The sequence below is a fragment of the Ochotona curzoniae genome, unplaced genomic scaffold (genome assembly GCF_017591425.1).
Source record: "Ochotona curzoniae isolate NIBS_2020 unplaced genomic scaffold, NIBS_Ocur_1.0 contig_4501, whole genome shotgun sequence".
Lineage (NCBI taxonomy): Eukaryota > Metazoa > Chordata > Mammalia > Lagomorpha > Ochotonidae > Ochotona > Ochotona curzoniae.
In genome coordinates this window covers 12787116-12813880 of record NW_024466307.1, presented here as the reverse complement: position 1 = coordinate 12813880, position 26765 = coordinate 12787116, and the positions used below count along the sequence as shown (strand labels likewise).

The 26765-nt window shown below is 40.0% G+C and overlaps 1 protein-coding gene across 1 annotated transcript; it reads right to left on the bottom strand.

The window, feature by feature from the left end:
* Positions 1 to 1127: 1127 nt before the first annotated feature.
* Positions 1128 to 22871, bottom strand: FAM174A (family with sequence similarity 174 member A). Its single transcript, XM_040986091.1, has 3 exons — positions 22473 to 22871; positions 11444 to 11578; positions 1128 to 1632 (listed from the first exon to the last, which is right to left on the bottom strand). The coding sequence occupies exons 1-3, from the start codon at positions 22853 to 22855 to the stop codon at positions 1629 to 1631; spliced, it is 522 nt and encodes a 173-aa protein (XP_040842025.1). The 5' UTR covers positions 22856 to 22871; the 3' UTR covers positions 1128 to 1628.
* Between the last annotated feature and the right edge of the window lie 3894 nt (positions 22872 to 26765).

The following is a 26765-nucleotide window of genomic DNA, read 5'->3' as shown; positions in this document are numbered from 1 at the left end:
GGATGCCAGGCAAGACGCTGTAGAAATTAATGTTGGTGCTGCTGGTTCTTGGTCTTACTTTGGTCTCCCTTTTTTGGAATATAAATGCATACACTGTGTACTTGTCCCATCATTATATCTTGGAAGAGTATTACTGCTTTTGCTTGTACAGAGGTTTACAATAAAGTCTCCGATGAAACGTTGACTTTTGAGAAATGCTGAGACATTAACACTAAACTTTGGGCCCAGCATGATTTCCCAGTGTCTCAATCCTTGCATTGTGTGTGTCCGGGACCCCATATGGGTGCTGGTATGGCTGCTCCACTTCTGATCCAGATCTCTACTTGTGGCCTGGGAAAGCAGTAGAGAACGGTCCATGGTCTTAGACCCTGCACTTGTATGGAAGACCAGGAGGAAGTTCCTGGCTTCTTGCTTTGGAATGGCTTAGTACCTCTCATCGTGACAATTTGGGAGTGAATCAGCAGATGGAAGATCTTTGTTTCTCCTCTCTGGAAATCTGTCTTTCCAAAATAAATAAATAAATAAATAAATAAGTAAATAAATAAATAAAAGTCTGAAGCTTATGGGATGGAAAGAGTTTTTGCATTGTGAGCTGGACATGCATCTTCGTGGGCCCAATTTCGGTATAGAATGCTATGGTTTGGATAATAGTTTGGATGTCCTTCGAAGTCCTGTACTTGTGGGAAGTCTGTTCCGACAGTTTTATTGTGTGTGATCGATGGGCGCATTTGCAGATCTTTAGGGCATTTGAACATGCCATTCGAAGGTAGTTAGGAAAGTTGAGTTGGGTCTATTGGCTCCTTTTCCTTGTCTATCTCCACCTGTTTCTTTCTGGATTATCACATGACCATTCATCCGCCTTCCTCCTGCTTCAACACATGCCAGGACCAGTGGGGATGCCCCACCTTGGACTGAACCCACAACTACAAGCTGATGGAAGCCTTAGTCCTGAGCAGCTGCTTGTGAGTATTTTAAAGTAATAGAAAGCCGACGAACGTGTATGTTGGTTGACCTTGACCGACTTTTACATTTTCAGATTTTTCTAGACGTCGTGTAGAATACAAATTTGAATGTAGAATTCTGTAGTCTTCAAATGTGTGTTATAAACATGCTGTCTGTACCACTTGAATCTTAAATTACATTTATTGTGCTGCATATAACTCTGAATTTATTACATTTAAAAATTCAAACAGCATAATAAGTTTGGCTTCCTTTTCCCTCCAAAAACGGGAACTATAGCTCAGTAAAGGAAAACTTAATAACTTTTATATTCCAGTTGGTTATTGGATTTTATAGTTCTTGAAAATACTTCAGAAAAAAATTAGTAGTAACTGATTAATACACAAAACAGTTTACAATAATATAGGAAAGAAATAAATAAAAACTGATCAGGAAACACTATAGGTTAAAGTAATTTCATAAACAATAGCAGTACAACTTAGCTCCAACAACTCTAAACCAAAATAACAAAATAACACGATATTCATTGAACAACAAAGTAAGTTTCCACAATGTATGTAACTTAAATATCCCCTTCCCCCAGATAATAGTGGCTTCTTATTCCTTAAGCATATAAAGTCTGTTCTTCACTGGAGAAAGATGAATTTCTCTCAACCAAAGGCACATTCTTATCTGTAAGAGAAAACATCATATCATAAACAACCCCTGGGAGCCAATTTAAATACATTTCAACAAAGACTTGGAAGGCAAAGAAGAAAATAATCATTCTAAAATAATTAAAATGAAATATACCAATAGAACACATGACTTCTGTCCATGCTAATTATTTCAGATATTATCTTGAATTGTAATTTGAACACTTGGAAGGAATTGTGCAAATGACTAGCGTGGGAATTAAAGATTATGTCACATTCATAACAAAGATATACTCTCATACAGTATTTCTAAATTACTTTAGTTGACTTAGCATATAACATATGGTTGCTTCTATTATCCCATAAAAACAGTTCTTGAATTGATCCTGCTGGTAAACTTTCAGATGTCAGGGCTAATTACAACTGTAGGCCTGAACGTATGCTTTGCGACTCAAAGTACTTAGGTACATACAATGTAGAAACAGAATCATTTATATGGAAGAATACCTTTATTATTATTATTATTAGAAAGGCAGATATACAGAGATATATTATGCCATCTGTTGATTCACTCCCCAAATGGCCGCAATGGCTGGAGCTAAGCTGATCCGGAGCCAGGAGCCTGGAGCTTATTCTGGGTCTCCTGCAGGGATTACAGGGTCCCAAGGCTTTGGGCCATCCTCGACTGCTTTCCCAGGCTACAAGCAGGGAGCTGGATGCAGAGTGGGGCTGCCAGGATTAGAACGGGCACCCATATGAGATCCTGGCACATGCTAGGGAAGGACTTTAGCCTCTAGGCTACAGCACCGGGCCCTGGAAGACTAATTTCTTGATATGCATATACCATAAAGCAAATCTGTCCCTGTATTTTCTCCTTGACTTGTGTGTGAAAATATAAAGTTACATTTCCATATTACAAATTCCATGGACCTTAATCCTAATTGTAAAACCTTCTTTGCTATTGCTTAACCTGAATCCAGGCTTCCCAAAAGTCTTCTCAATGTTTTGGACATGAGCCTTTTCCAAACTCAAACCCACATTTTATAGTCACCTACTCTTCCTTAATGTCACTCCTTCATTCAAAAGCCTGTGGTCACCTGTGACCATTCCTACAATTGACAAAAACCAAATCCTTAGTACTTTTTTTTTTGGCCATTACCTTGCTGGTCTGGCTCTGGCCCTGACATGTTTGCCGTGAGCCCAGCCCACTGGTGGTGTGTTTTACAAAGGCACATGGCATGTGCATGGCTCTCGGCTCACACGTTCCCCCTGCTTGGCGTGGGACTCTGTCCTGTCCTGCTCAGAGGTTCTTACTTGACTGTCTTCTATACCTTTTTCTTAATACTTGCAACTGAAACACAGCTGCTTCAATGAGTCATCCCAGAGGGGCACCAGAGACGCCTGGCCTACAGTGCTTTTCTATCCATAGAATAGCAAAACAAAGGGTTGGCATGATGACTCAAGTGGCTGACCTGTCACCCTGCAGCACCACCACCGTACTTGGGCACTGGTTCTTCTCCTGGCTGCTCCACTCCTCATCCAGCTCCCTGCTTGTGGCCTGGGAAAACAGGTGCAGGATGGCTCAAAACTTTATGACTTCGCACTCATGTAGGAGACCTGGCCGGGGCCCATGGCGTCTGATCAGCTCCACTCCAGGTAGCTCAGTCATTTGGGGAGGGTACTAGCGATGGAAGATATTTCTGTACTTCTGTTTGTAATTCTGCCTTTCTGATAACAGTAAAGAAATCTTTAAAAAGTAAAATATATAAATATTTTAAAACCTGTCTGAAAGTTTTCTTTTGTTATCTGTGTAATGGCAAATGTGGCAAAGTTCCTTTTAAGAGGATAAAGTAGAAATCATTCTTCTAGTAACACAATACTGAACTTCTCCAAATACTTGAAATATCTCTGTAAATCAAACATGAGCCTGTCAACATGTCCCTGTACTCCATTCACTTCCAACACTATGTTAGAGTCAACAATTAACACTAATAAAACATTTTAGAAATTAAAACTATTTCCAGTAGGTAAATATTTGCTTTCTGAGTCTGATATGCTGATGTTGTTAATGACCACGAATTACAGTATGGCCAAGTAACGGCGGGCACAAAAAGGAACACATTCAACACACTATTAACTCTAACAAAGTGGAACGGAAGGGGCCAAAAAGCAAATTTAGTGCTCCTTAAATTATATACTTCCTAGAACTGGCTAGACTGTATTTGAAGTGACAGAAGCATTAGCTTTCAGAGGCTTTTATCAAGACATTCAAAATGCCCTCTGGTGTACATCATTATGTTCAATAGGAAGGAAATGTAATGACAAGAAGGTATTGTTTCCACTGTTCTTGAATGCCGTAATGCTCTTTTAAACTTGTGCTTCTGACACCCCTTACATTTTTTTCCCAATATTTCACTTAGAGAAGAGTGAAGGCAATTTTTGGGTTAGTTTTGTTGCTGTTGATTCCTCATCAGTTTTTTGTTTTTGTTTTTTTTTTTTTGGTTTTTTGTTTTGTTTGGTTTGGTTTGGTTTGGTTCAAGGGAACTTAAAATTCTGCATCAGAGAGTAAGACTTGTTTTTTACTTTTATAATTCTTTATAGAAAATGTTTCAGTGACTAAATAGAAACCACCTGTAATATATAAAACTAGGAAAGCAGTAGCACATTCCAGACAAATTATCTTAACCACGTGGCTCGAGATAGTTTCTACATACCTACAAATTTTGTTCACCTGACTATAGTAACATCAGTACATAAAGTGCTGGCTGTTGGGCATAGTCGGCAGAATACTACAGCAGCATTCCATGGGTACTGATCTGAGTCCCAGCTGCTCCACTTCCAATCCAGAATGGCCTGGGAAGAGCAGTGGAGGATGCCAAGCGCTTGGGTCCCTGACACCCAATTGTGAGACCGAGAATAAGCTACTGATGCTTTGGTTCCGGCCTGGCACAGCTCCAGCTGTTACAGGTATCTGGAAAGTAAGTCAGCAAATGGAAAATTTCTCTCTCTCTGTATCTTTTCTTCTCCACAACTCTGCCATTTAAAAGAATTCAAAAAATGAAAATTATTTAAAAACCAAAGAAAGTCCTGGCTATTGCAGTAATGATGGATAACTCGCCTATATCCATTCCTTCTCAAATCATACTTCTGAGCAGCTCGTGAAACTCTGATTGGCTTTTGCAGCTTTACAGGGCCTAATCCTGGCTGCTGACATTAAAAAAAACAAACACAAACTGTATTTGAGGGCTTCCAGCTGATGACTTATTGCTAAGAAAACATGGAAAAGAGTAAGTCCACTCCCCAGTGTTCACATGGGAGACCCGGAAGAAGCTCTTGGCTTAGGGTAAGCTCAGCTCAGGAGAGTGTGGCCATTTAGGGAGTGAACTAGGACATGGAAAATCTTCCTCTTTGTCTCTCCTCTCTTAAATCTGCCTTTCCAGTAAAAACAAATAAATATTTAAGACAACAGAAAACCAGCAAGTTGTGAGCAGACCGTAACTCAGCCTGTGAAAGCACAAACAGAAGATGATGGGCAAAAGCCAGGGAGCCACACGAGAGGGGAGCCTGAGTGCTGCAGTACTGACTGCAGGTCACCCCCTTCAGAGGAAGTAACAAATACATCCTTTAGACAAATTTAGATTCAAACGGTTTCATTTTGTTCACTCTCACAGAAAGAAATGGTGAAAAAAAAAACTATGCTACATCTTAATTATCAAGATTCACTGTTAATATTGATGCATTTAAATCCACATTCAAAACAATTAGAAACAGGTGAATTTGGAATATTAGTTTTCTAAAGTTGAAAGTGAGTGAGGAAATCCATTTGCCTCTCTGGACATGAGTTCAGTATTAATGACAAAATGAGTAGAATTTAAATACATTATATTTACAAATACAAAGCAAATGAGTGTTAAACGGGATGGACATGAAGCAGGCGTGAAGTCTTAGTAACTCCCTCTGAGCCACACGGTCCTTTCAGCCACATGTGGATGACTTCCTGTGACGCATCACCAGTCTGACAGAGTGCCTCATGCAGAATTCAAGCAGGTGTTCACCAAAAACAGCTAGTACACTTTCTCCCGCTAGAACTGTGTTCTCATTCCGTCTAGGGCAGAAATCATTGCTCCCTTCTGGGAGAACCTGTATCATTTAATTAGTCTTTTCTATTTTGACTTTCAGTAATTGGCATATGCCCTCATTTGACAGAATAGAGTTTTTACTAACATGTATACATTATGAGTGTTGGGGAAGAGAGATAAGAGAGAAGTTAATAGGAACAAAAGTTAAGTCAAATTTAAAATGTAAAGATAACTGTGACATAGCTTCAGTAACTTCAGATGAAACATTTACTTCCAGAATAGAAGTGGCATTAAATGGGTATCATGGGTTTTAAATAGTTCAGATTTAGAGATCTGAAGAATGGCATGATTTTTCATTGCTCTGAATTCAGCTTAACAATACATGCCACACTACAACATTGGGACTTCCAGAGTTTATAGAAAATGGAACAAAATGAAAATCACATTGCAGTGTAAAATATTCTGCAATCCACGAAAGACCGAGGTACCTTTGTGTCTAAGTGTCTTCCATCCATTAAGAATAATTAGCAGTATGTGGGGGACGGTTTTGACCATATATTTAGGATATTTTCATAGCATTAGTAACAGCCAGATTTCTTTTAAAAAAGAAAGTTTGAAAGTAACTTCATCACAATTATTTAGATGGGTTTTTATGCTTATCCAGGCACACTGTTACAGCGGTTTCTGCATTAAATTACTTGGGGTTTGGTGGATTGACATTATTTTTTTTAGCTATTTCTGTAACATTTATAATGCTTCTCAGAAACAAAACAAAACAAAAAAACAGGAACATCAGTGCCTGAACAGAACCTTCAGTTTAATTAAAATTGAAAATGGCAACAGTTGTATGTTTCCTGATATTATTTCATGACTGGCTTTAATATGCTTTGGTTGACAAAATATTTGGCTAACAGACTCAGTATAGAAACATATAACATATGCAACTATAGTCACCAGAGGATTTGTTGCAAAAATGGTTGTAAAACCTCCCCCAGCTCCTGCAGGCTATCTGTAGCACTTCTGGCTGGGGAAGGCAGAGTTATTTATAGCAGTGGCAACAGAAAAGAGGATTGCACATTTCTCAAGCCTCCTATTACTTGCACTGTATCTTTCTCAAGATTAATGTAGCTATTAGAGGGCTTGGTTTTGAGTCAAAGGACTCTGCACAAGAAAAAAAAAGCAATAAACAATAGTTGCAGAAATCCTGCAAGAGAAAAGTTAAAGATAAAAGGAAGGCAATCAACTAAATAGTAAAATAAATAAATAAAAAATACTGTTTCTGGGTAATTTGAATATGGGAAAACACAACCGAAGTTATGGGTTTTCATAATAAAACTAATTTGAAGCAACAGTAACATTTTTACAGTATTTGGTTAATATGTAACAAATACATTTACACACACACACAAATTTTCATGGAAGTTCTTAAGTGTGTAAGTCCCTCATTCCATAATTTTTCCCTTAAATTACCTTAAGAAAAGAAGTTATGTGAAGTTTACTCGCACACTAACGTCAGTTAATTCTCTTACTAAAACCCAATATTTTAAGGCCAGATTTTATGAAATCTATAATTGATCAAGGATACAAGGACAGAAAATCTAAATAGCATAATCACTATTACAGAAATTAAATTTGCCACTGGACGTCTTTCTCACTGCATAAACAATCCACCTCATGATGGATTCACTTATGAATTCTATCAAATATTCAGGAAAGAAATAACATCACTGTTGTGCTACAAATACTTAAAAAAAAAAAAAGACCCAAAGAGATCACCTCCTAAGGTGCCAAATAAGAGCTACAAAACCCTAAAGCCAAAATGTGAAAAAAACACCAATCCCTACAAACAAAATAAAGACAACCATCTATCAATTCATAAACATATGAGAAGGACCTTAGAAATCAATAGAAAATTGAACTCAAAACTATATACAAAGGATATCACAATAAAGCACAATTTATCTCAAGAAAGCTAGGTTGCTTTGATATCTAAAAATCAGCCAACGACTTTCACTCTATTCAACCAATGATCTTCATGTAATAAGTGACGACTGAAAAAAAATGTATTACTTTGAAGAAAGCGTTTTGACAAATTGTTATGTTATTCGTGAAAGAAAATCAACAGCAAATGGCAGGGAAGTTGTGCCAACCATGGGCACCTAACACTCACCCGCTTCCAAAAAAATGACCGCTAACACTGTAATTAATATAAGGTTTAGCAGTACTGACATTAGGAACTACGATAAAGCCATAGCAGCCTCAACAACTTTGGGCTGGGCATTTAGAGTAGTTGTTACAGAGGCAGCTGCATGACACACTGGAGCACCTGGTACCCAGTGCTGCCTCTGCTTCCGATGGCAGCTTCCCATGAGCATGCACCCGCGAAGGGAGCTGCTGATGGCTCAGCTCGGTGTGTCCCTGCCAACTGCAGGCTGGACCTAGGTCCTGGCTCTTGAGTGCAACCTGACCCAGCCTCAGCTGTTCCACTCAGACCTTCAGTTTCGAAATACATTACAAACATACATGCAAAACCTTTTCACAGTCAGTTTAGCAAGTGTGTTCAGAGGCAAAAGCACCCTTCACATAACGAGCTTATGAAGTACCCGCCCACAGGAACTGGTGCTCTGTGGTGGAGAAATGGCTGATTGCCTGGCCTGGGCCCGAAACAGGCCTGGAGCATTTTATTAGACTGGAAGACGTGAAGGTGATTAAAAAAAAAAATGGGAGCAAGGCCCAAAGGCACAGAAGCCACCTTAAAGAGACTCCCACTACATTCACTGGGGGACATCCATACTCTAAAATACACAAGTACAGCAGTAAATGACAACCCCCTGAAGAGGAGAATCAGTGTGGCCACTGGGCCACAGCCTGGTGCTGACTCCTGGATGTGCCCATGTCTAATGGCCTGTGAACGTGCATCCTGGGGTGAGGGCACATGGTATCTGATGCTCAGACTGAGGCCCTGTCTCCTGTTTTGTGCCAGGTCAAGCTCCAGTCTGTGTGGACGTTGGGGAATGACACGGGTGAGAGACATCTGACTCCTTCTTTGTCCTTCTCCAGCTCACTCGCTTCTTCTCAAACACATTTCAAAGCTTGTCAAATGAGAAAAGAGGAAAATCCTCATTCTAAACTGATGGCAGATAGACATAGATTGACAAGAAAGAAATTCTTCTTACAGGAGAAAATTAATGATGACTAGTAAAATCTAAGGAAGTATCAAGGTCAGAAAATAACTACTGTGCAAACTATCAGGGTAAAGATTATATCGGAAAAGAAGCCACAGATACTGGGAAAAACTTTAATGAGATATAGAATATTTTTATAAATATTGTCAGTCAGTTATAAAGGGGGAAAAAACAGCAACATTCTGGAGAAAATGGAAAAACAGTTAAACAGGTGCATAAAAATTACCCCTGCTAATGAAGGACAGATGGACACCCTGTGTAACCAGATGATGCACTCCTTAGGGGACAGTGCAATGCATGCAGTCTTTCAGCTAAGAAGGCATAATCTAAATCTAATTATGAGTTGGCATCAGAACATCAGGGAACTTTAAAGTGCAGGAGGTGACTATTTTTGTAGCCATGCTGTAGAAAAAAGAACATGCAAAGGAACAAATATAATGTCAAGACTAATTGTATCTGGGTCAGAAGTGTAAGATATTTTTAGTGCTATTTTTAGCCTTAAGAATGTTTGTAACTTTGAAATTGTTTCTAAACAAACAGACTTTAGGTGAATATGAAACGTCCACCTGCCAGCTTTGATACTCTGCACTAGCAGCTAAACTTAAGCATGTCAAGATTCACTTTCTTCTGCTGTAATATAATCCCAGCACCTTGGCAGTGCTTAGCACTTCAAGAGCCAATCTGCCATTCATTTATTGAAAGGATGAACGAATCAGTAAACAAACAACAATTTGATGAGTGCCTTATTTAATATACCTTAATTTTTTTAAGCAAAAATAATTATTTATAGGAAAGACAAAGTTGCAGAGAAAGATCTTGCATCCTTGGTTCACTCCCCAAATGGCTAACACTCCACGGATGGGCTACTCGACTTTCACTGGGGTCTCTCAAAGGAGTGGGTGCTGGGCCCTCACTGGAGGTCAGAGTGACTATCATTGACAAAATCAAGCATATAAAGTTTGTGTATATATAAACAAATGAGAAGGGTATAGAGAAAAACGCACCCTAATTCATTGTCGCTGGGGAGGTAAATCGGGACAACCATTACAGAAGACAGTACGGAGTGTCCTCAGAAAACTAAAAATACGTCTGCCATATCACTTAACCATCCCACTTCCGGGATTAAACCCGAAGGAAATGAAATCAGCCTGAAAAAATTAACTGTATTCCCCAAAAAATAGCAGCTCAATTTATAACAGCTAAGATATGAAATCAAACTTGCTGCTGGTAACCCCTGATAACTGCATAAAGAAAATGTGGAATATGCACAGAGAAATATTAATCAGCCATAAAATAATCCTGACTTTTGCATCAAAATGATGCAATGGGAGATCAATACTTTTGCAAACAACAGATTTTCTCTAATGCATGGGAGTTAAGATTTACAGGGAGTTAAAAAAATTTCTGTATTTAAAAGGAAAAAACTGACATGCTTTCATTAAATTAAATTATATTCTTTGCACATGATTTTGCTGATTTTTTACTTTTTACTATATGCTATGTAGCTACCACTGGGACTTACTATAGCTCTTTTTTAAATTCCTGTTTTTCTGGACTGAAAATTGCCTACTAAAATGAAAGTAAATACATGGATAGATATGATTGTAGGGTACATCATTATGAAATATTAATAAAATATTACCTTTAAATCCAGACTGATTTTCAGAAACAAACACATCTCTTTTTTTGCTATGTTAAGATTTCCTCTGGTTTGGGGAATACTTTTTAATATTTTTATTTTTGTAGGATGGACAAATTTCATATACACAGACTAAAGATCCCAGCGCTACTTCCCACTCTACTGTCCCTCCAACCTTTCACATTTTAACTCTTCTATCTCTATTTGTGGAACGTGCACAGCAATTACACCATTACATTATTCTGTATTTGTATTATGAATTTATCCTTACCCATGAAATTTATACTTCCTTTGGCTTTCCATTTGATGTTTATGGTGCTTTGATTTTCATCTGAAAAATCTTTTAAGCAGTTTCAAAGAGCTATTCAGCAATAATATCCTCTGAGTATTTCTCATAGAGAGATGTTACTCATCATTTTTACAGGATAATTTTGTGGAGTATACCACTCTGGGTAGGAAGCTGTTTTCTTTGAGCATTTCAAATATAATGCTCCACTGTGTCTTTGCCTGAAAGGTTTCTATTGAAAGCTACACTGGCAGCCGTATGGGTGCTCTATTATACACAAATCACATTCTCTATTCTCTTTACAAAAGGAACAAAGATCTCCAGAATGGAAAAAGGAAGTCACGTTTACTAAATATTTCAAGGATGCAGAAACACACATGCACAGTTCTGAGTTAATATACATCACGGGTTGAAGAAGCTAAACAGAAAAGCACTGCAAGAATTACACTAAAGATTTTGTTGGCGGAGAGTATTCTATTGTTTACACCCACTTCAGGGAAGCATCCTGAATACAAGATACTGGATGAACAGGATCAAGAGCTTTATTATAAAGAATGAAACAAAACAAAAACTGGTAAGTGAAATTCTCTTTTACTTCCCTCAATGTATTTGCAAGGGCTTGATTCCTGAGTCATGTGATTAAACTGTTGAATGCTCACCTGCGAGGATGGTTAGCATCAAACAGTGTGTTATCCTCATCCTCATCATCTTGTTCTAACGGTGTCAGTTCCATGTTTTCTATGTTCGTGTCCAAAACTCCGTATCTCCTGGTCTTTCGATTTCTTCTCCTCATCCTAACAAAAAGAACAAATCAACAAATACACATTTAACATCACATGCTTGTCTGAAAATTCAAAACAAATTATCTTTTACTGATAAAGCTGGCGCTCAATACCATAGGGATTGCAATTCATGAAAGCAACTCACTCACTCTGTAAGATTACTCTGATTCTTGAAACAGAACCTACTTCTACATGATTGTGTGTCATCAGCATTTCTTCTGTCTGAAATACTTGGTTCTCTGTCGGTTGTGGTGCGAGCTTCACCATCCGTCTCTCCCAAGGCTTGTACTTTCTATCTGCATGCCGATGTTCAGGTTGATGCTTCCATGTCTCTTTTACTAAACTCCACACAGCTAACAACCATGCCTATTTCACTCACCACCGTAGAACCACTTTTTAGCACAATGTCCTGCTATTCAAGATGACTCAAGTATTTTTGAGGGTCTGAGTGATTTCCAACTCTGTGATCCAAAACCATGATGCTGTTAAGGCAATGCCTGAGTTCCCTCCAACACAACAGCCTCAATGCCACATGTTTCTTTCAAAGGGAGCTACTGGAATTTTCTTAATGTAGACTATTTCTGAATATAGGGTGGTGCATCTTCATGATGCTATTAAAAAAAATTGTACAAAACTTGTAAAATAACTGGAATTACCTCCACCAGTTACTACCTCCAGACTGATCTATGTGTCTGTCCATTTAAAAGTAATGGAACAGGAAATAGCAGTTGTAGCTCCAGTATTTAGTTAGAAATCTAACCAATGAAACAGACAATAAAAAAATAGAAGCAGCAAAATTGAGGCCAGCATGAAGTATAACTTTGTCTCAAACATTGTTGTTATTTATACACATTTAGGGGCATCAAGGCAGACCGCCCCCCCTCCCAGCCCCAGCCCCATTCTGCTGGTTCACTTTCTAAATGCCTGAAATAGCTGGGCCTTAAGCAGGAAAAAGCCATAAGCTAAAAACCCTACCTGGGTCTCCATTTGGTGACAGTGACCTGTGCGATTGCGTCATCTCTGGCTGCCTTTCTGTGAGGCTCCCAGGAAGCTGAAATGGGGAGTGAGCTTCCACTAGGAGCCGGACATTCCTGCAGAAGGGCCAGGTGTCCCAAGGGCACCAAGCACCTCAGCCACATGCCTGCCCAACGCTAGTCTTTTCCTAATAGTGAGGAGTTACATGAGTTTAGGTTGATGAATCCATTTGCATGTGTACGTTCACATGTGTTTATCTAAGCACATACATGTATCTACAATTACCATGTAGGTCAGAGGAGCCAAAACTTCCAGGAAAAGGAAGATCAGCCCCGAGCTTGAACTCAGTGGGCTGCTCGTGGTCTCTGTCATATATTCACCTGAAGTGCATAATATCATTGTTATTCTCAATTTTCTAAACCCTATCACTTTCCAAATATCTTGCCATTTTTTAGTATGGAAAGATGAGTTTAACATCCTGTGAAATTATTTTTGAAAATATATTATATTTTTTTACGTGACCTATGTCCAACAGTCAAATATGTTAATGACCTGATCATTGTCAATGACACAATATGATGGCAAATCTTAGTGCAGGCTGGCACGAAAATACAGCTCATGGACTTCAAAAATTTACCTCCGCTCAATCTCGGCTTTTCTCTCAACGTGGCCATCAGATCTTAGATGAATTTGTAATCTTTCAGTGACTATACAACTTTCCTCAACCGTTTATGGAATAAACATTTGATCACACTGGTGTGGGCATTTCATTAGTCATACAGTCTTTACTGCCCATTAATAAATCTTTTTCGAACATGCATATAAGAACAAAGAGAGGGATTTTCAAATGACAAAAAATAAATTTAAAAATTAAAAACTAAATAAGAACATATACTGTACACAGAGATAGAATATTACTTTAAGTGCTAAATATATTAGGGATCCAATTTAAGAGAATATCCAAACAAAATGATTCTCAACCAAAAATATGTCTATATATTATTAAATGGAATGTAAACTTGAAAAACAATTGTTTAAAAGACATCTTTGTTGTATCCAAAGATGTGCTTAATGATGGCTTTGTGGCCATGGCAGTTTCATGAATATAAAAGCAATAAATATTACAATATACAAATATTATAGTATACAATGACCTTTCTCAAAGAAAGTAAAAAAAAAAAAAAAATTGGGCAGGTAGATGTGAAAAAGCACATGGATGAGTGACATGTGCTTTTATAATATGCCAGAAATGTAAGGAACTTTTAAACAGAAAGCCTACTTTTATCTTTTGACATGTAGTGTTAGACTATTCTAAACAACAACAAAAAATAAAATGCACTTTATGACTTACACAATGTTCACAGACACGGTTCTTTCATCAAAAAACGTGTTGTCATCAAGCTCATGACAACCAAATTCTGCTGATACATACATGTAATTATAGATATGCTCACTTTCTTCTAAGGATAATAAATGCATTCAGAAATATGAAACCAAAGTGTGTTGGCTCCTCATGATTGTAAAAAGGTTTTTTTTTTTTTTTCCTACTATAAGAAGAGAAGGAGATAAAGAAAGGCTGCAAAGGCAAAAGAAAAACCTACATGCTTAGTTATTGGATTACACTCACTCAAAACACAACAGGCAGAGATAAATGATCCTTATCAGGCACCTTGTAGGTATTCAGTTAACACTCCAATAGCTGCTCTAATATGCCTGCAGATTCCTTAATGTTCCATTCTGCTTGGATTATTTCAACTCCAATATTATATACGAGATAGCATATCAAAATGAAACTACTAAAGTAAGCCTGATAAAATTTTATGCAAAAATAAATGATACCACATAAAATAAACACAATAGGATAAAACTCCATTTCCTTTTACTACATAAAAGAGAGAACCCTGTTGAGTGTAATGTGCTGTTACTTGCCGCATCCACTTGATTCGGTTCCCCTTTTATTTTCCTCTGAAGGTGGTAGGGAATGTATTAACTATGTAATAAGAGGGCAACAGGCTATACAAATATTAATCCCTACAAGTACATTCAAAATTTGTGAAACACACTCTCTTCTATGAGGTTAGATATAATGATGAAGTGGTGTTAATAGTAATGAATAGGTAATGTACTGATACAAAATTTTTTTTTAAGCAAACTTGTGGTTAAGAATGAATTTAACCAATCAATGACATAAATGAATTCGAAGCCAATTGGTTACCACTGAACATCAGGAAATAAAAACTAATGTACCACATTTTAGCATTTTATAATTTTCATCAGGAAGCACAATTCAATTGGATACATGACCCATAATAAATAGATAAGTAAACAAATAAGTAAATGTAATTTAATAATTTGACATTTCTCTTTTTTAGTCCCCATTACATAAACTGATTCATCAGGTGTCAGTCCAAATGCATTCAGAGATTGGAACCAACAGAAAGTAGAGTATGGTATGGGTGTAATTTTGTCCTCCACAAATGATGTTAACCCTACCACTCAGTGTAGCATAGTGCGATTCTGTTTAGAGAACAGGTCTCATTCATCCCTTACAATGGACACATAATGTTAATTCTGAATAGAAAGAGCACTCGGAATGAATCAGTTAAATGTATCATGACAGTATATTAGATTTTCTGCCTTTGTCTATACCTACAATACCATGATGCACTGAAACGGTAGAACATTAAACTTGTAACTGTCCCTAAAGGACTAGCCTACTGTAATGATATGGAAGAAAATGGTGAAAGTGGAAAACAGGGAGGAATGAAGAAAGAGGTGGGAGGAATAATTATATCTACAAAAGTATATCATAGAAAATAGCATAATTAAAAATGACCATAATGGAGAGATATAATGGAACTGTGTAATTAATAATCAAAGAAATAGAAAAAAATAATTTCATAATAAGTAATTTGACTACAAGTCTTGAGCTTTAAAACTAAACTGCAGGAAGTGTTGCAACAAATCAAAGTAATTTTAACCAAGGTCACAAAATTAGTTGACACTCTAATCTTGTGAACTCCATTTCAATGATCTCAAGTTACACCAGACAAGAATATTATTTTAAGGACAACATAAAAGGGTATTCAGAAAAACAAAAAAACCGAACATAGGGAGAAAAAGCCTTCTTCCAGGCTGTTTTTCCTTCTTTCTGGCCGAGGTACAATTATTTGAGAACATGCTTAGACAGCATTCTATGGAGCGGCACAAATGGAATAATCCAGAATTCTGGTATTTTCCACAAGACACTGGAGCAAATGTGGACCGGCTTAAAGCCAAGCTTAGTGTGTAACAAAATACACTCAGAAGCTGAATCATCTTTAAATGGACACGCTATTACGCAACAGCTAAAATTACTGCTGCAATAGGATATTCTATCACTTGCAGCAAGTTTTTTAGGGCAGTTGACATCTTAGCTTCTCAGATGTGTTTCCGGCTTCATCACCTACAGGTGCAGTTCCTACCATGCTGATTCCTTTGAAGAACCTTTGATGTAGGTTCTATTCACATACCTTCCACACAAAATAAAGTAGATGTTTTTTCAACTGTTTTTGATCTGAAATCAGTGTACTGTAAAAAAAAAAAAAAGCCCCACCTTTCTATAGTTTCATCTACAGTATTTTATTCCTTTTCAAACTCAGGGCAGTGGTCCCATCTTCAACTAGTTTATATTTTTAAACTTTCCTATAGTGGTTCAAGTGGAAAAAACATATATAGAGAGACAGCTAGACACAGAACGCACCCATCATTTTTCGCTCTCCAAATGCCAGTAATGCTGAAGCTTGGCCAAGTCAGGGGTCCAAGCTAGGTGCTGGCAACTCAATCCAGATCTCCCATATGGCTGACAGGGAGCAAGCTACCCGGCTGGGTTAGGATCTCCAACAGCAGCTAACTGGGGTTAAGGGTCAATGCTGGGAGCTAACGTAAGCACACCATCCACTGTGGGACGTGAGCATCTTAAGGAACAGGCCACGTCCCTGCCTTACCTCCCATTTCCATAGTGATCATTTTGCCTTTTTCATCATTTTGTAGTCCAAATTAAAGAACACAGCTCTTGCCAAACTGGAATAATGGAGGCACAGGTTTCCAAGAGCAGCAGCCAATCAGTGTGGTATTGTTTTTAGCTAGTCTATATGCTGGGGAGTCTCACTACTAGAAAAGATGCAAACCTATAATATTAAGACAACACATATGTGGACTGCCATATAACCTGTCATGTTCAACAACTCCGGCCTTTCCAAGAACATTTTTCCCATCCACAAACTGTCCTAGGTGGTCAGCAAGGCATAATCACATTTTCTATCCTGTATTCCATACTTCCAGCATCCACAACTTGTACGATTTTGTGACTTTTTGTAAACCAAGTCTGTCAATTTGTAGGCTGTAGCATGATCTAGGCAGCAGCCTTGTCTGTGAAGATTAAGACAGGCTAAGACGGACATCAAGTTTGGGAAGTCAACATGGGGGAAAATGCATGCAGCTAGACGCACACAGTGGCACAAGGGAGTCTGCACACGTGGCGAGAATTAAGGATTTATGAAGGCCTACACAATATAATAAAAAGAATGCTGTAGCACAGTAGACCTAAGCTGCGAAAAAGAAAAACATAAAAGAGTCAGAAATTGCTTCCTTGGAGTTGGATTCTCAAGTAGTGACCCAAGGAGACAGATACACATGTACCATATTGTCACCGCGGGAGTAGGTCACTTCAGTGTTACTGCTTTTGCTGCATCGTCCCCTGCTCCGGCTTCTGTCTGTTCGCCAAACCTTTTTCCTTAGCTTTTCTGATGCTTCAGAATTCTTCTAGTAAACTCCTTTCAGTTAAAGCTTGCCAGAGTTCTTGCCTGTTTCAACCAAGATAGTATTTGATGCCAGGAGTCACGTAATCTCGAATACTAGAAAGGTGCACTGAAGGGAGGCTCGGGAAGGATGAGGCAGGTTCTCCTATTGGGAAACTTCATAAAAGAGCTACTAGTTTCCCTACCTGAACAATTTTTTTTTCAGTCTAATTAAGCCAATTTCATTTACCAAATAGTTGGGTGAAATCCCTGAATGAATAACAGCATGTAAAGGAGTCTCTATTCCCTAATAATTGTCTTCTTCATTAGTTTCACCTCACTCCGATCCCCAACTTCTCCAACTGCCAGCCTGACATTCCGACAGTTAGTCACAAACTTCATTCTTTGCAGTATCTCAGTGCATATAAAAACACATCTGGGGAAGATAAATTTCATCTCTGCAAAAATGTCCATTCGTTGACACTTACGTACTTGTTAAATACATTTCCAAACTTCTGAGCCTCTCAATATTCTAAGCATTCAATACATACTGTCCCACTGAATACATCCTGGCAAAGCAGGACAATTTATACTTGTTGTAAAAACTTTACTGTCCAACAATAGATGAGGGAACATGAAAAAAATTCTTGAAAAATGGGATCATAAACATTTTGTGACACAAAATAGACTTGAAATTCACACATTGCTTTTTTTCTTTGCAAAGTATGTGTTTTCCATGCATTATGAAAATAACTTTCATAGCAAAAAGCTCATACTTTTATTTTTCTAACAACTTTCTAACATTTTTCAAATAACCAAAAAGGAAGCTGCATATTCCTGCTTTGCCACTATGAAACCTTATAGACAGGGACAAGTACCAGCACTAACATGTGCTCTGTAATAGTCATTGGATTCACTTGGGTGACTATAAACATGGATTTAAACAGCCAACATATTTCGTGTTTTTGTCTAATTGAATGAGTTTTCCCAGTGCCATGATTTTAAGGCTAATGCTAAAAGCATGTGTCTTCTGGAATAAGAAAAGTGTAATCAATTCCTAAAATCCTATTCTTCAGTAACCAGATGGCAGATATAGTTGCCAATTCCACATTCATAATTCACTAATGGATTGCTTTAAGAGGAGTTAACACTGAAATATATGATCAGATTAAAAGATTTCTTTAAAATATGACCCTTCCCTGTCTATGTGTACCCAATTAATAAACATATTCTCTTATCTGTCACTCTACCTTTCCAAGAAATTTCAGTTTTTTAAATGCATATGAAATATTTTTCATTGGGAGCAGAATGTAAGGGTTTCAAGTAGAGTGTTAAATTATTTGTCCTTGGCATGGACATGACAGAGAGCAAATGCTAAAGTTGAATCACTTCTTAAAATGTAAAATCTGGAAAATTCAGCTTTCAATAATAGAAAAACAAATAGCCGCTTTTTACTACCCACCTTTCCTCCACAAATGACCGCTATCTGCACATTCACCTCTATGTGCAATGCCATTTGGAACTGGTTACCTTAAGCAAGTGTCAGCCACGGCATGGTGATTAAGCATTTTAAGCAGGTTCAGGCAGTGCAGGTTTCGGACAGGTCTGATAATGTGCACCATTGCATAAAATTATTTACACTTGTTCAGCCTCAACTTCCTCAACTAGAACAAGTTTACATACTTTGAAGGTTTTTGCAAGCATTACATTAGAAAATGTTCACAAGGTATGTGTTGTTGTCTCTAACCCACAGTTTAGTGATTTATTACGTCTGCAATTGGGATGGTGAGTGAGTTAAATGTGAAAGGTAGGGTTTCACAAAGTAAGTTGTTTTGAAAGGCAGCTGTAGGCTTGGGTAGCTATCTGATTCAAACTGATTCTTTGTATTTGTATACATAAAATATTAGTAGAACTTGAATTTCTATGTCTTTCCATAGCATCCTGAACATTCTTCATTATTATCTGTGTGGTTATTTGGTTAATGTTCCATTGCATTAGTGTGTAAGTGCCAGGCAGGAAGAAATATTTTACTCACAACTATATCGCCTGTGCCCAGCTTTAGGCAGGTGGATAAACATTGCCTGGATCTATGTGGCAAATTTAATCTCCATCAGATCAAGTCACCTTTTAGCCCATTCCACAGGAAGGATTCTGGAACTGGAGACGTTAAATGGCGTACCAAAGAGTACGAGGCTAAACATGGGACTGAGTTCTGCTCTAAGCCTTGGTCTCCTGGCACAGCACACCGAAATAAGAAAACACACAGAAGGGGAAGGAGCGTGCATGACAAAGAATTCCCTGCTTTTCAGACAGAGTCTGCTATTCAGAAACGTTTGCTATAAATTCCTGTTATACTAAGAGTATGCATGCTAAAGAGCCTCCAGAGTGATTTCTATTTCTCTAGCCTTAATACATTTCACTGTAGAAATGATGTAGTAAAGAGGAAGAGAGTTAAGAATGAACTGGGATCATTACACTTCTTGTTCTATTCGTAACTCATAATTTTTAAAAATTCAAATCACCTCTATGTAGCAGTATAAATAATTATCTAAGATGGTTCATTCATGAGAAATCACTTGTTCCATGCCCACCATGCGTTGCACACAATGATGTTCAGGCTGGGAACGCAACAGAAAGACACACAGCAAGGCTCTTCTAAAAGCTATGATGTATTAGTTAGGAAACCTGCTCGCACTGCTCTGTACTCCTTGCATACACTTCTCAGTTCCTACAAAAAGGATCTGATTGTTCTTTGGAATATTTCTAGATTCAAAGTGGGAGTTGTTCCTCGTGAATATTCATTAGGATTGAATAACATTGAAACAAAATAAATTGGAAGTCTCATAGATGCCAATATGATGAAATTTCACAAGTAGAATATTCTCTATGTCACCTCGCATTAATTAAGGAAATGAAGATTTGAACCCATTCCTCACCCTTGCTATAAACAACTAACACTGATAATGCTGTCACAGGCTTTGGAAGCGGAAGCCTAAGTGAACATCAAAAAATGAGAACGAAAAACCATAATCTGGAAGCAAAATGATGAGTTCTGAACGTTGCCCAGGCTTTGTTAACACCAATCAAGCTTTGGATGTTAGGCAGCCAACTAAATTTAGCACTTGAAATGCAGGAGCATGTGAGAGGCTGGGTAAAGAATAATTGTTATTAGCTGTAGTTCACAATTTGGCTGTTCTCACATGCTGTGTTACAGAGTCACCCAACAGACTCTGACTGAAAAGATTCCTTCCGAGTTGCACAACAATGAAGACTGAAATCAATGACAACAAGTATTTGCTTGTCATATTATAAAGCAGGCAGAAGCAGTGGGCTGGCCTGCCACATGAGAAGCCTAGTATCTCTGATCAGAATGGCCAGCTGTGTTCTGGCTGCCCCACTTCCAATCCAGCTGTCTTCTTCTACCTTTGGACAAACGGGAGATCATGGCCCACGTACTTAGGTTTTGGTTGCCCCTAGGGGAGACATGGATGAAGCTTCTGTTTGCCGAATTTGGCTAAGTCCAACCTTGACTAGGGCATGGGGGAGTAAGCTAGTACACAGAGATTTCTCTCCCCCTCTCAGTATCTTATTATCTCCATCTCTGCCACTCTGCCTTGCAAATAAATAAACAAGCATTAAAATAGAGATAAGTTAGCAGTCCAAACAAATGAGGGACATCGTTTCTCCAAATCGTGACCTTACTCATATATATGAGAAATATAACATGCAGGTTATAATATATACCTCCATTTAAAACCGAGCGGACCTACATCTGTTTGACTGTAGGACCAACAGTATCTAGCTTACATAAAACCATTCTCGACAGTGGCTCCAACAGTTTGAATTTTGTACATTCTCAAAAAATCTTCAGGATGCCTCAAGAACCGTTATCTATGAGAATTATACATACATATGTATATATAGTCAACAAATTTGTCCATCTGAGAAAAAATTAAATAGCTGTCGATTTAAGATAATAATACATACAGGGTAACATAACTTTCTATGAATAAATAGTTTCAAAAAGAAAACAATATGCTAATAAAAATGATATTCACTTAGGGCTTCTCAAATGTTTACTATCTACATAAGGTGATAGAAAGACTAGAAATGGAGAAAAAACCGATTTCCATATTTACTTCTGTATTCCATAATTTGCAATTGTTTGACTGAATGCTGTGAAGAAAATCTAGATTCATATTAGACAGTAACTTGGAAAAGTGTTTTAACATCCTCTAGAAGTTCCAGACATTCTTTTATACTCCACCAACACTTCACAAGAGGGAGTTTCTGGAGTTGTGAAGTGATACTGAAAGGGTCCCTTTGCATAAACTTTATGTTATGGAGTTCTACAAAATGTATTATTTTCAAAATAATTGATACTCGGAATGTGCCCAGAGACCACTACGCAGTGGTCCCTGCATCTACAGGGTACCTTCCTCATCAGCCATTCAAATCAAGTGACGCTGCATCTCCATTCATACTCAGTTTAAATAAACACTTAGATACATACTTAAATCAAGTGATGCTACAGAGATTAAACGAGTCAGTGTGGGGATGTAGGGTGGGGAAACAAAACCTACTACACTCCTGCAAGTGGACCTTCTGACCTTTACAGAGCAGGACCAGACTCCACAGCGAGCCCTAAGCTCTCCTCCAGCAGCTCTCTCTAACGGGGAAGCCTTGCTTGTGGATGTCTGGCTTGACAGAGGCAGCTGACGGGCAACTTAATACACACCTGTTACTCGGATGGCAGATGAACAGCCCGTCCTCAGAAATAGCTTTTAAGACCTTTCTGGATATCTATCTATCTATCTATCTATCTACACACACTGCAACCAAGAGGCCACATGGAACAAAGACGTTTTAAACGAACTACTGGACAGGAAGGAATCCGGTTTGAATATAATGGGCAAACTCTCAGCCAGGTGTATACACTGGAACTTGCACGGAGTAGCAGGGTTGAAGCACCACAAGACAGTGTGAACGAAAGGGTAGGGTCCATCACAGACTGGGTCAGGGCACCCCTCGAGGCTGGGGGAGGCAATGAAGACAGTTGGGGTGTCCCACTGAGAAACGAGACCCTGCCAAGCAAACTGGGGCCATCAGCCGTGGGAACCAGACCGGGGAGCCCCACGGAGGCTGCGCCTCACCTGACCGTCCTGACTACGAAGTACACCAGCACCGCGCCGCTCACCACCATCAACACGGTCAGCGCCCGCTGGGTCATGGGCTTGTCGCCAGGGCTGGGGCTCACGGCGAGGCCGCCGCCCACAGAGACGGCCCCGGCCTGCCCCGCCACTTCCGCACTGCTGCCATTGCCGCCCTCGGGGTCCCGCGGCCTGGCCGCCTCGGGCGCGCCTGGGCCGGGCTGCGGGGCCGCGGTGGAGCCGGGCGGTGTGGTGCGCGGCCGCGGCTCCGGAGGCCCTGGACCTGGCGCGGCCTGGGCCGCCTGCAGCAGCAGCAGCAGCAGCAGCAGGAAGGCCGGGCCCAGCAGGCCCCTAAGGCCGCAGCAGCAGCAGTGCGGGGCCTTCATCGTCCTGGGATCGCCCGCTCACCGCGTGGGAGCCGCGGGGCCCGCCGCCCGGGCCGCAGCAGGGACCATGGGAGCGGCGCAGACGGAGGCCGGCAGGGCCTTGACAGGTGGCAGCCGCAGCTGCTGGGAGAACCGGAAGTTCGTGCATCTCAGAGGCCGCTGCTGCCAGGGACGCTTGCGGTTGCTATCCTGGAGGGGCGGGGCGCGCTCGGTGACGTCAAAGGCGCGGGGTTAGTGCGCATGCGTGCTAGGGAAAGCGGAATGGGTCGGTCACTGGAGGCGCTTTTGCTAGCTCTGTGGCGCTAAGTATAAAGAGGCGTGGTGTAAGGTGGGTAACTAGAAAAGTAAACAGAGTTGTAGCAGTTCTAGTTGTGGAACCTGAAAAATGGCAAGTTGGTTGTTTGAATTCTGTGGTGCAAATCTGCAAAACCTTCCCCTCACTCCACTTAATTGCAACCTTTCAAGAGACTCTAGTCTTGCCTCTAGGACCCCTCAACCATTTTCCAGAGAGGTTTTAGTAGTTGTTTTGTTTTTAAGATTTACTTGTTACCAGAAATGCCCGGTGGGTTCTTTCCTCAGCTTAGTGTAGAAATAAAAAACCAGGAATCTGTTGCAGACAGAAAAGTTTATTTGCAAAAGGACCAGGTGAGCAGGGAAGGGGGAGGGAGGGGGAAAGCAGCTCCGGAGAGAAAGCCAGGACGCGGGGTGCCTCTGAGAGAGAGACTCCAAAGGTTTGAGGAAGGGTCTTGGGATTTTAAGCATTCCCTGACCCCTCCTTGTTGGGCGGGAGCCTACAGGTAAGATGTTCCCCATTGGTGGCATCCTGATTAGTTAGGAAATGGGTGGGCAGTGCTGGTGCCACCCACCTGAAGGTGTGACCAAGACCTCAACAGTCTCATTATTATTGTTGGAAAGTCAGGCATCTGGTCAGAAGGCCAGGCACACGGAAAAGATCTTCCATCCACTGGTTCACTTCCCATGTGGCCGAAAGGCTGGAGCTGAGGCGATCTTGAAGTCAGGAGCCAGGAGCCTATTCCAGGTTCCCACTACAGTGTAGGTCCCATGACTTTGGGCCTTCTGCTGCTGCTCCCCCAAGACATAAGCAGGGAGCTGGGTGGGGAATGTAGCAGCCTGGGCAAAAACCGGTTCTCAATGAATGTTGGCACCACAGGGTGGCTGAGTAGCCTATTTTGCCATTGTGCTGGTCCCTAGAGAGTGCTTTCTATAGAAAATTTACAGTTGTGAGGTCTGCCTCTGCCCCTTTTAGGTGTTTAGCCATTGCCTAAGTTTCTTTTATAAATAATGAATTAATTATTTAATTAATTTTATTGCAAAGTCAGATACACAGAGAGGAGGAGAGACAGAGGAAGATCTTCCATCGGATAATTCACTCCCCAAGTGACCACAACAGTTGGTGCTGTGCTGAACTGAAGCCAGGAGCCAGGAACTTCCTCCTGGTTTCCTATGCAGGTGTGAGGTCCCAAGGCTTAGTGGCGTCCTCGACTGCTTTCCCAGGCCACAAGTAGGGAGCTGTATGGGAAGCAGGGTTGCTGGGATTAGAAACGGTGCCCATATGGGATGCTGGTGGGTTCAAGGTGAGGACTTTAGCTGCTAGGCTACTGCGCTGGGCCCTTGCCTATGTTTCTTATCAACTCTTCAGAGTCTTCTCTGAAATGCAGCCTTGTTGGAAAATAGCATTTTGAGCTCCCAGTTTCTCTGTGTGCTTGAGCGGTATGGTGGGAGTAGATAGGGCTGGAAGGTGGGACTCACAGCTGCTGGGTGTCTGTCTCAGATTGTAAAGGAACATCCCATGAAGAAACAAGGGAAATGTTAACTTTCCTTTGGGTAGTATCAGCAAACACAGACGGCCTGTGATCTGGTCACCTAAGCTTGGACAAACTCCCCAGCTCTCTGTGTTAGCACAGTTGTTCACCGAGATTGGCCCCTCTCCCCCACTGCACTAGCCTGCAATAAAGCCAACTTTGCCTGTTAAGCTTTGACATCAGCAATAGCTTCAACAGGGGGAGTTATAAAAGAAGCGAACACCTAGTTAGGAACAGAGTTTATAATTTTTAAAATTTGTTCATTCAATAGATTGTGTCGAGTCCCCATTCTGCTTAGTTCTCTGTTAAATTTTTCACACTGGTACTTGGGCTCATAAAGTTGGGTCCAACGGGGTAGAGAACAGGGCACACTTGCTTTCAGTTCTGAAGTCTAAAGGTAGAAAGTGCAAGCTGCACTTGCTTCAGCGTGGTCGAATGGCAGGGACGGAAAATCCTCATGCTGGATTGCAGGGTGAGGAAGCCCCTTGTGAAACACTCCGTGCACAGCTTCTAACTGGGATGCATCTGCAACAAAGTGCTGTTTGTTGTCTTTCCTTTTCCTTACTTAGAAATTTATTCTAAACCATACATGGGAGATAGTTGGTGTGTTGTGTCACTGTCTCTCACTTCCAGGAAAGACCAACATTCAACTGAAGAAAAAAGCAGTTGGGGTGGGATGGGTGTAATAGTTCAGCTGGCTGGTCCTCTGCCTGCAGTGCCAGCATCCCAAATGGGCATGATTCTGGTTCCTGCTGCTCCGCTTCCTGTCCAGCTGCTATCTGTGGCCCGGGAAGGCAACAGAGGATGGCTCACGTCTTTGGGCCTCTGTATTCACATGGGAAATCCAGATGACGCTCCTCTCTCCCAGCTTCAGATCAGCTCAGCTTTGGCTGTTGCAGCCTTTTGGGGAGTGAACTAGCAGGTAGAATAACTCTCTCTTCTATACTCTATGTAAAAAATCTGCCTTTCAAATAAAAATAAATATATATATATTTTAAAAAGGCTATTAGTTATTATCCTTCTGTTGCTCACTGGTCAGTGTATGCCGTTACATTTCTCTGAAATGCTCAGATGGAAACCTGCATAGTCATTTGTTTCCTGACTCCCCATCTGTAGCCTCTTTTCCAGGAACGAGGACCTGTAACTGCTGCTCAGATCTCAGAGTTGAGCGAACGTTTTCAGATGGTTACAGGGGACTTTGGTCTCTTTCTGGAACTGCAGTTCCCAAACACATGTATCAGAATCAGAAAAGGATTTATTCTTTTTTTTTAAATTGAAAATATAATAGAACTATTCCAGAAATTCTGAGACAACAGCTTTGGGTGGAGGCAGGGACTGTATAGTTGTTTTCTTCAAATTTTTATTTCTTTATTTATTTTATGGGTACGATCCTCAATAGATTTGTTGTAGCAACTTCTTGAAGTTGCCAAAATCCCGGAGTCTTAAGTGTCTTATATGGGATAGTCAAGTATTTATACAGAACCTAAGCACTTTTTCCTGTATGCATCAGATCACATACAGATTACTTATAATACCTGATGTAAATGTAAATGGTGGTTCATTCAGTGTGACAGATAAACTAACGCGATTTTAACAGTCAGAACAATAGGGTGATGATAAAGGTAAATTCTTTATTATTACCTCATGTAATTTTGGTTTGTACATTGAATATTATTATGAAGTAAAATGTGTAGGAGTCACAGTTGGGATCCTGTACTGTGTATGATATGAAGCCTGCATCTGTTTCATACAGATGTGACTGGATTCTGAGCTGATGTTTGTGCACAGCTGATGAGTCTGCACACGAAGGCCGCAGAAGGATTTGGAGGATACTTCACCTCGTGAAAGGGGACACGTCTCTCCCATGAGGTATTGTGTTGCTTAACAGATTGGAATGCTGATGTTCTCCGAGAATGCTGGTGAATATAAGTTATTCACTGCAAGGTCCTTATTTGCAGATTATCTATTCTCTCTATTTATTTGTGTATTTATTGGTCTTGGGTGCTTACGCAGTTGTCATCAAGTAACTGATAATGAGGAAATGAATAATTATAATAGTGCTATTACAAAAAATTAAAAATCAGGGC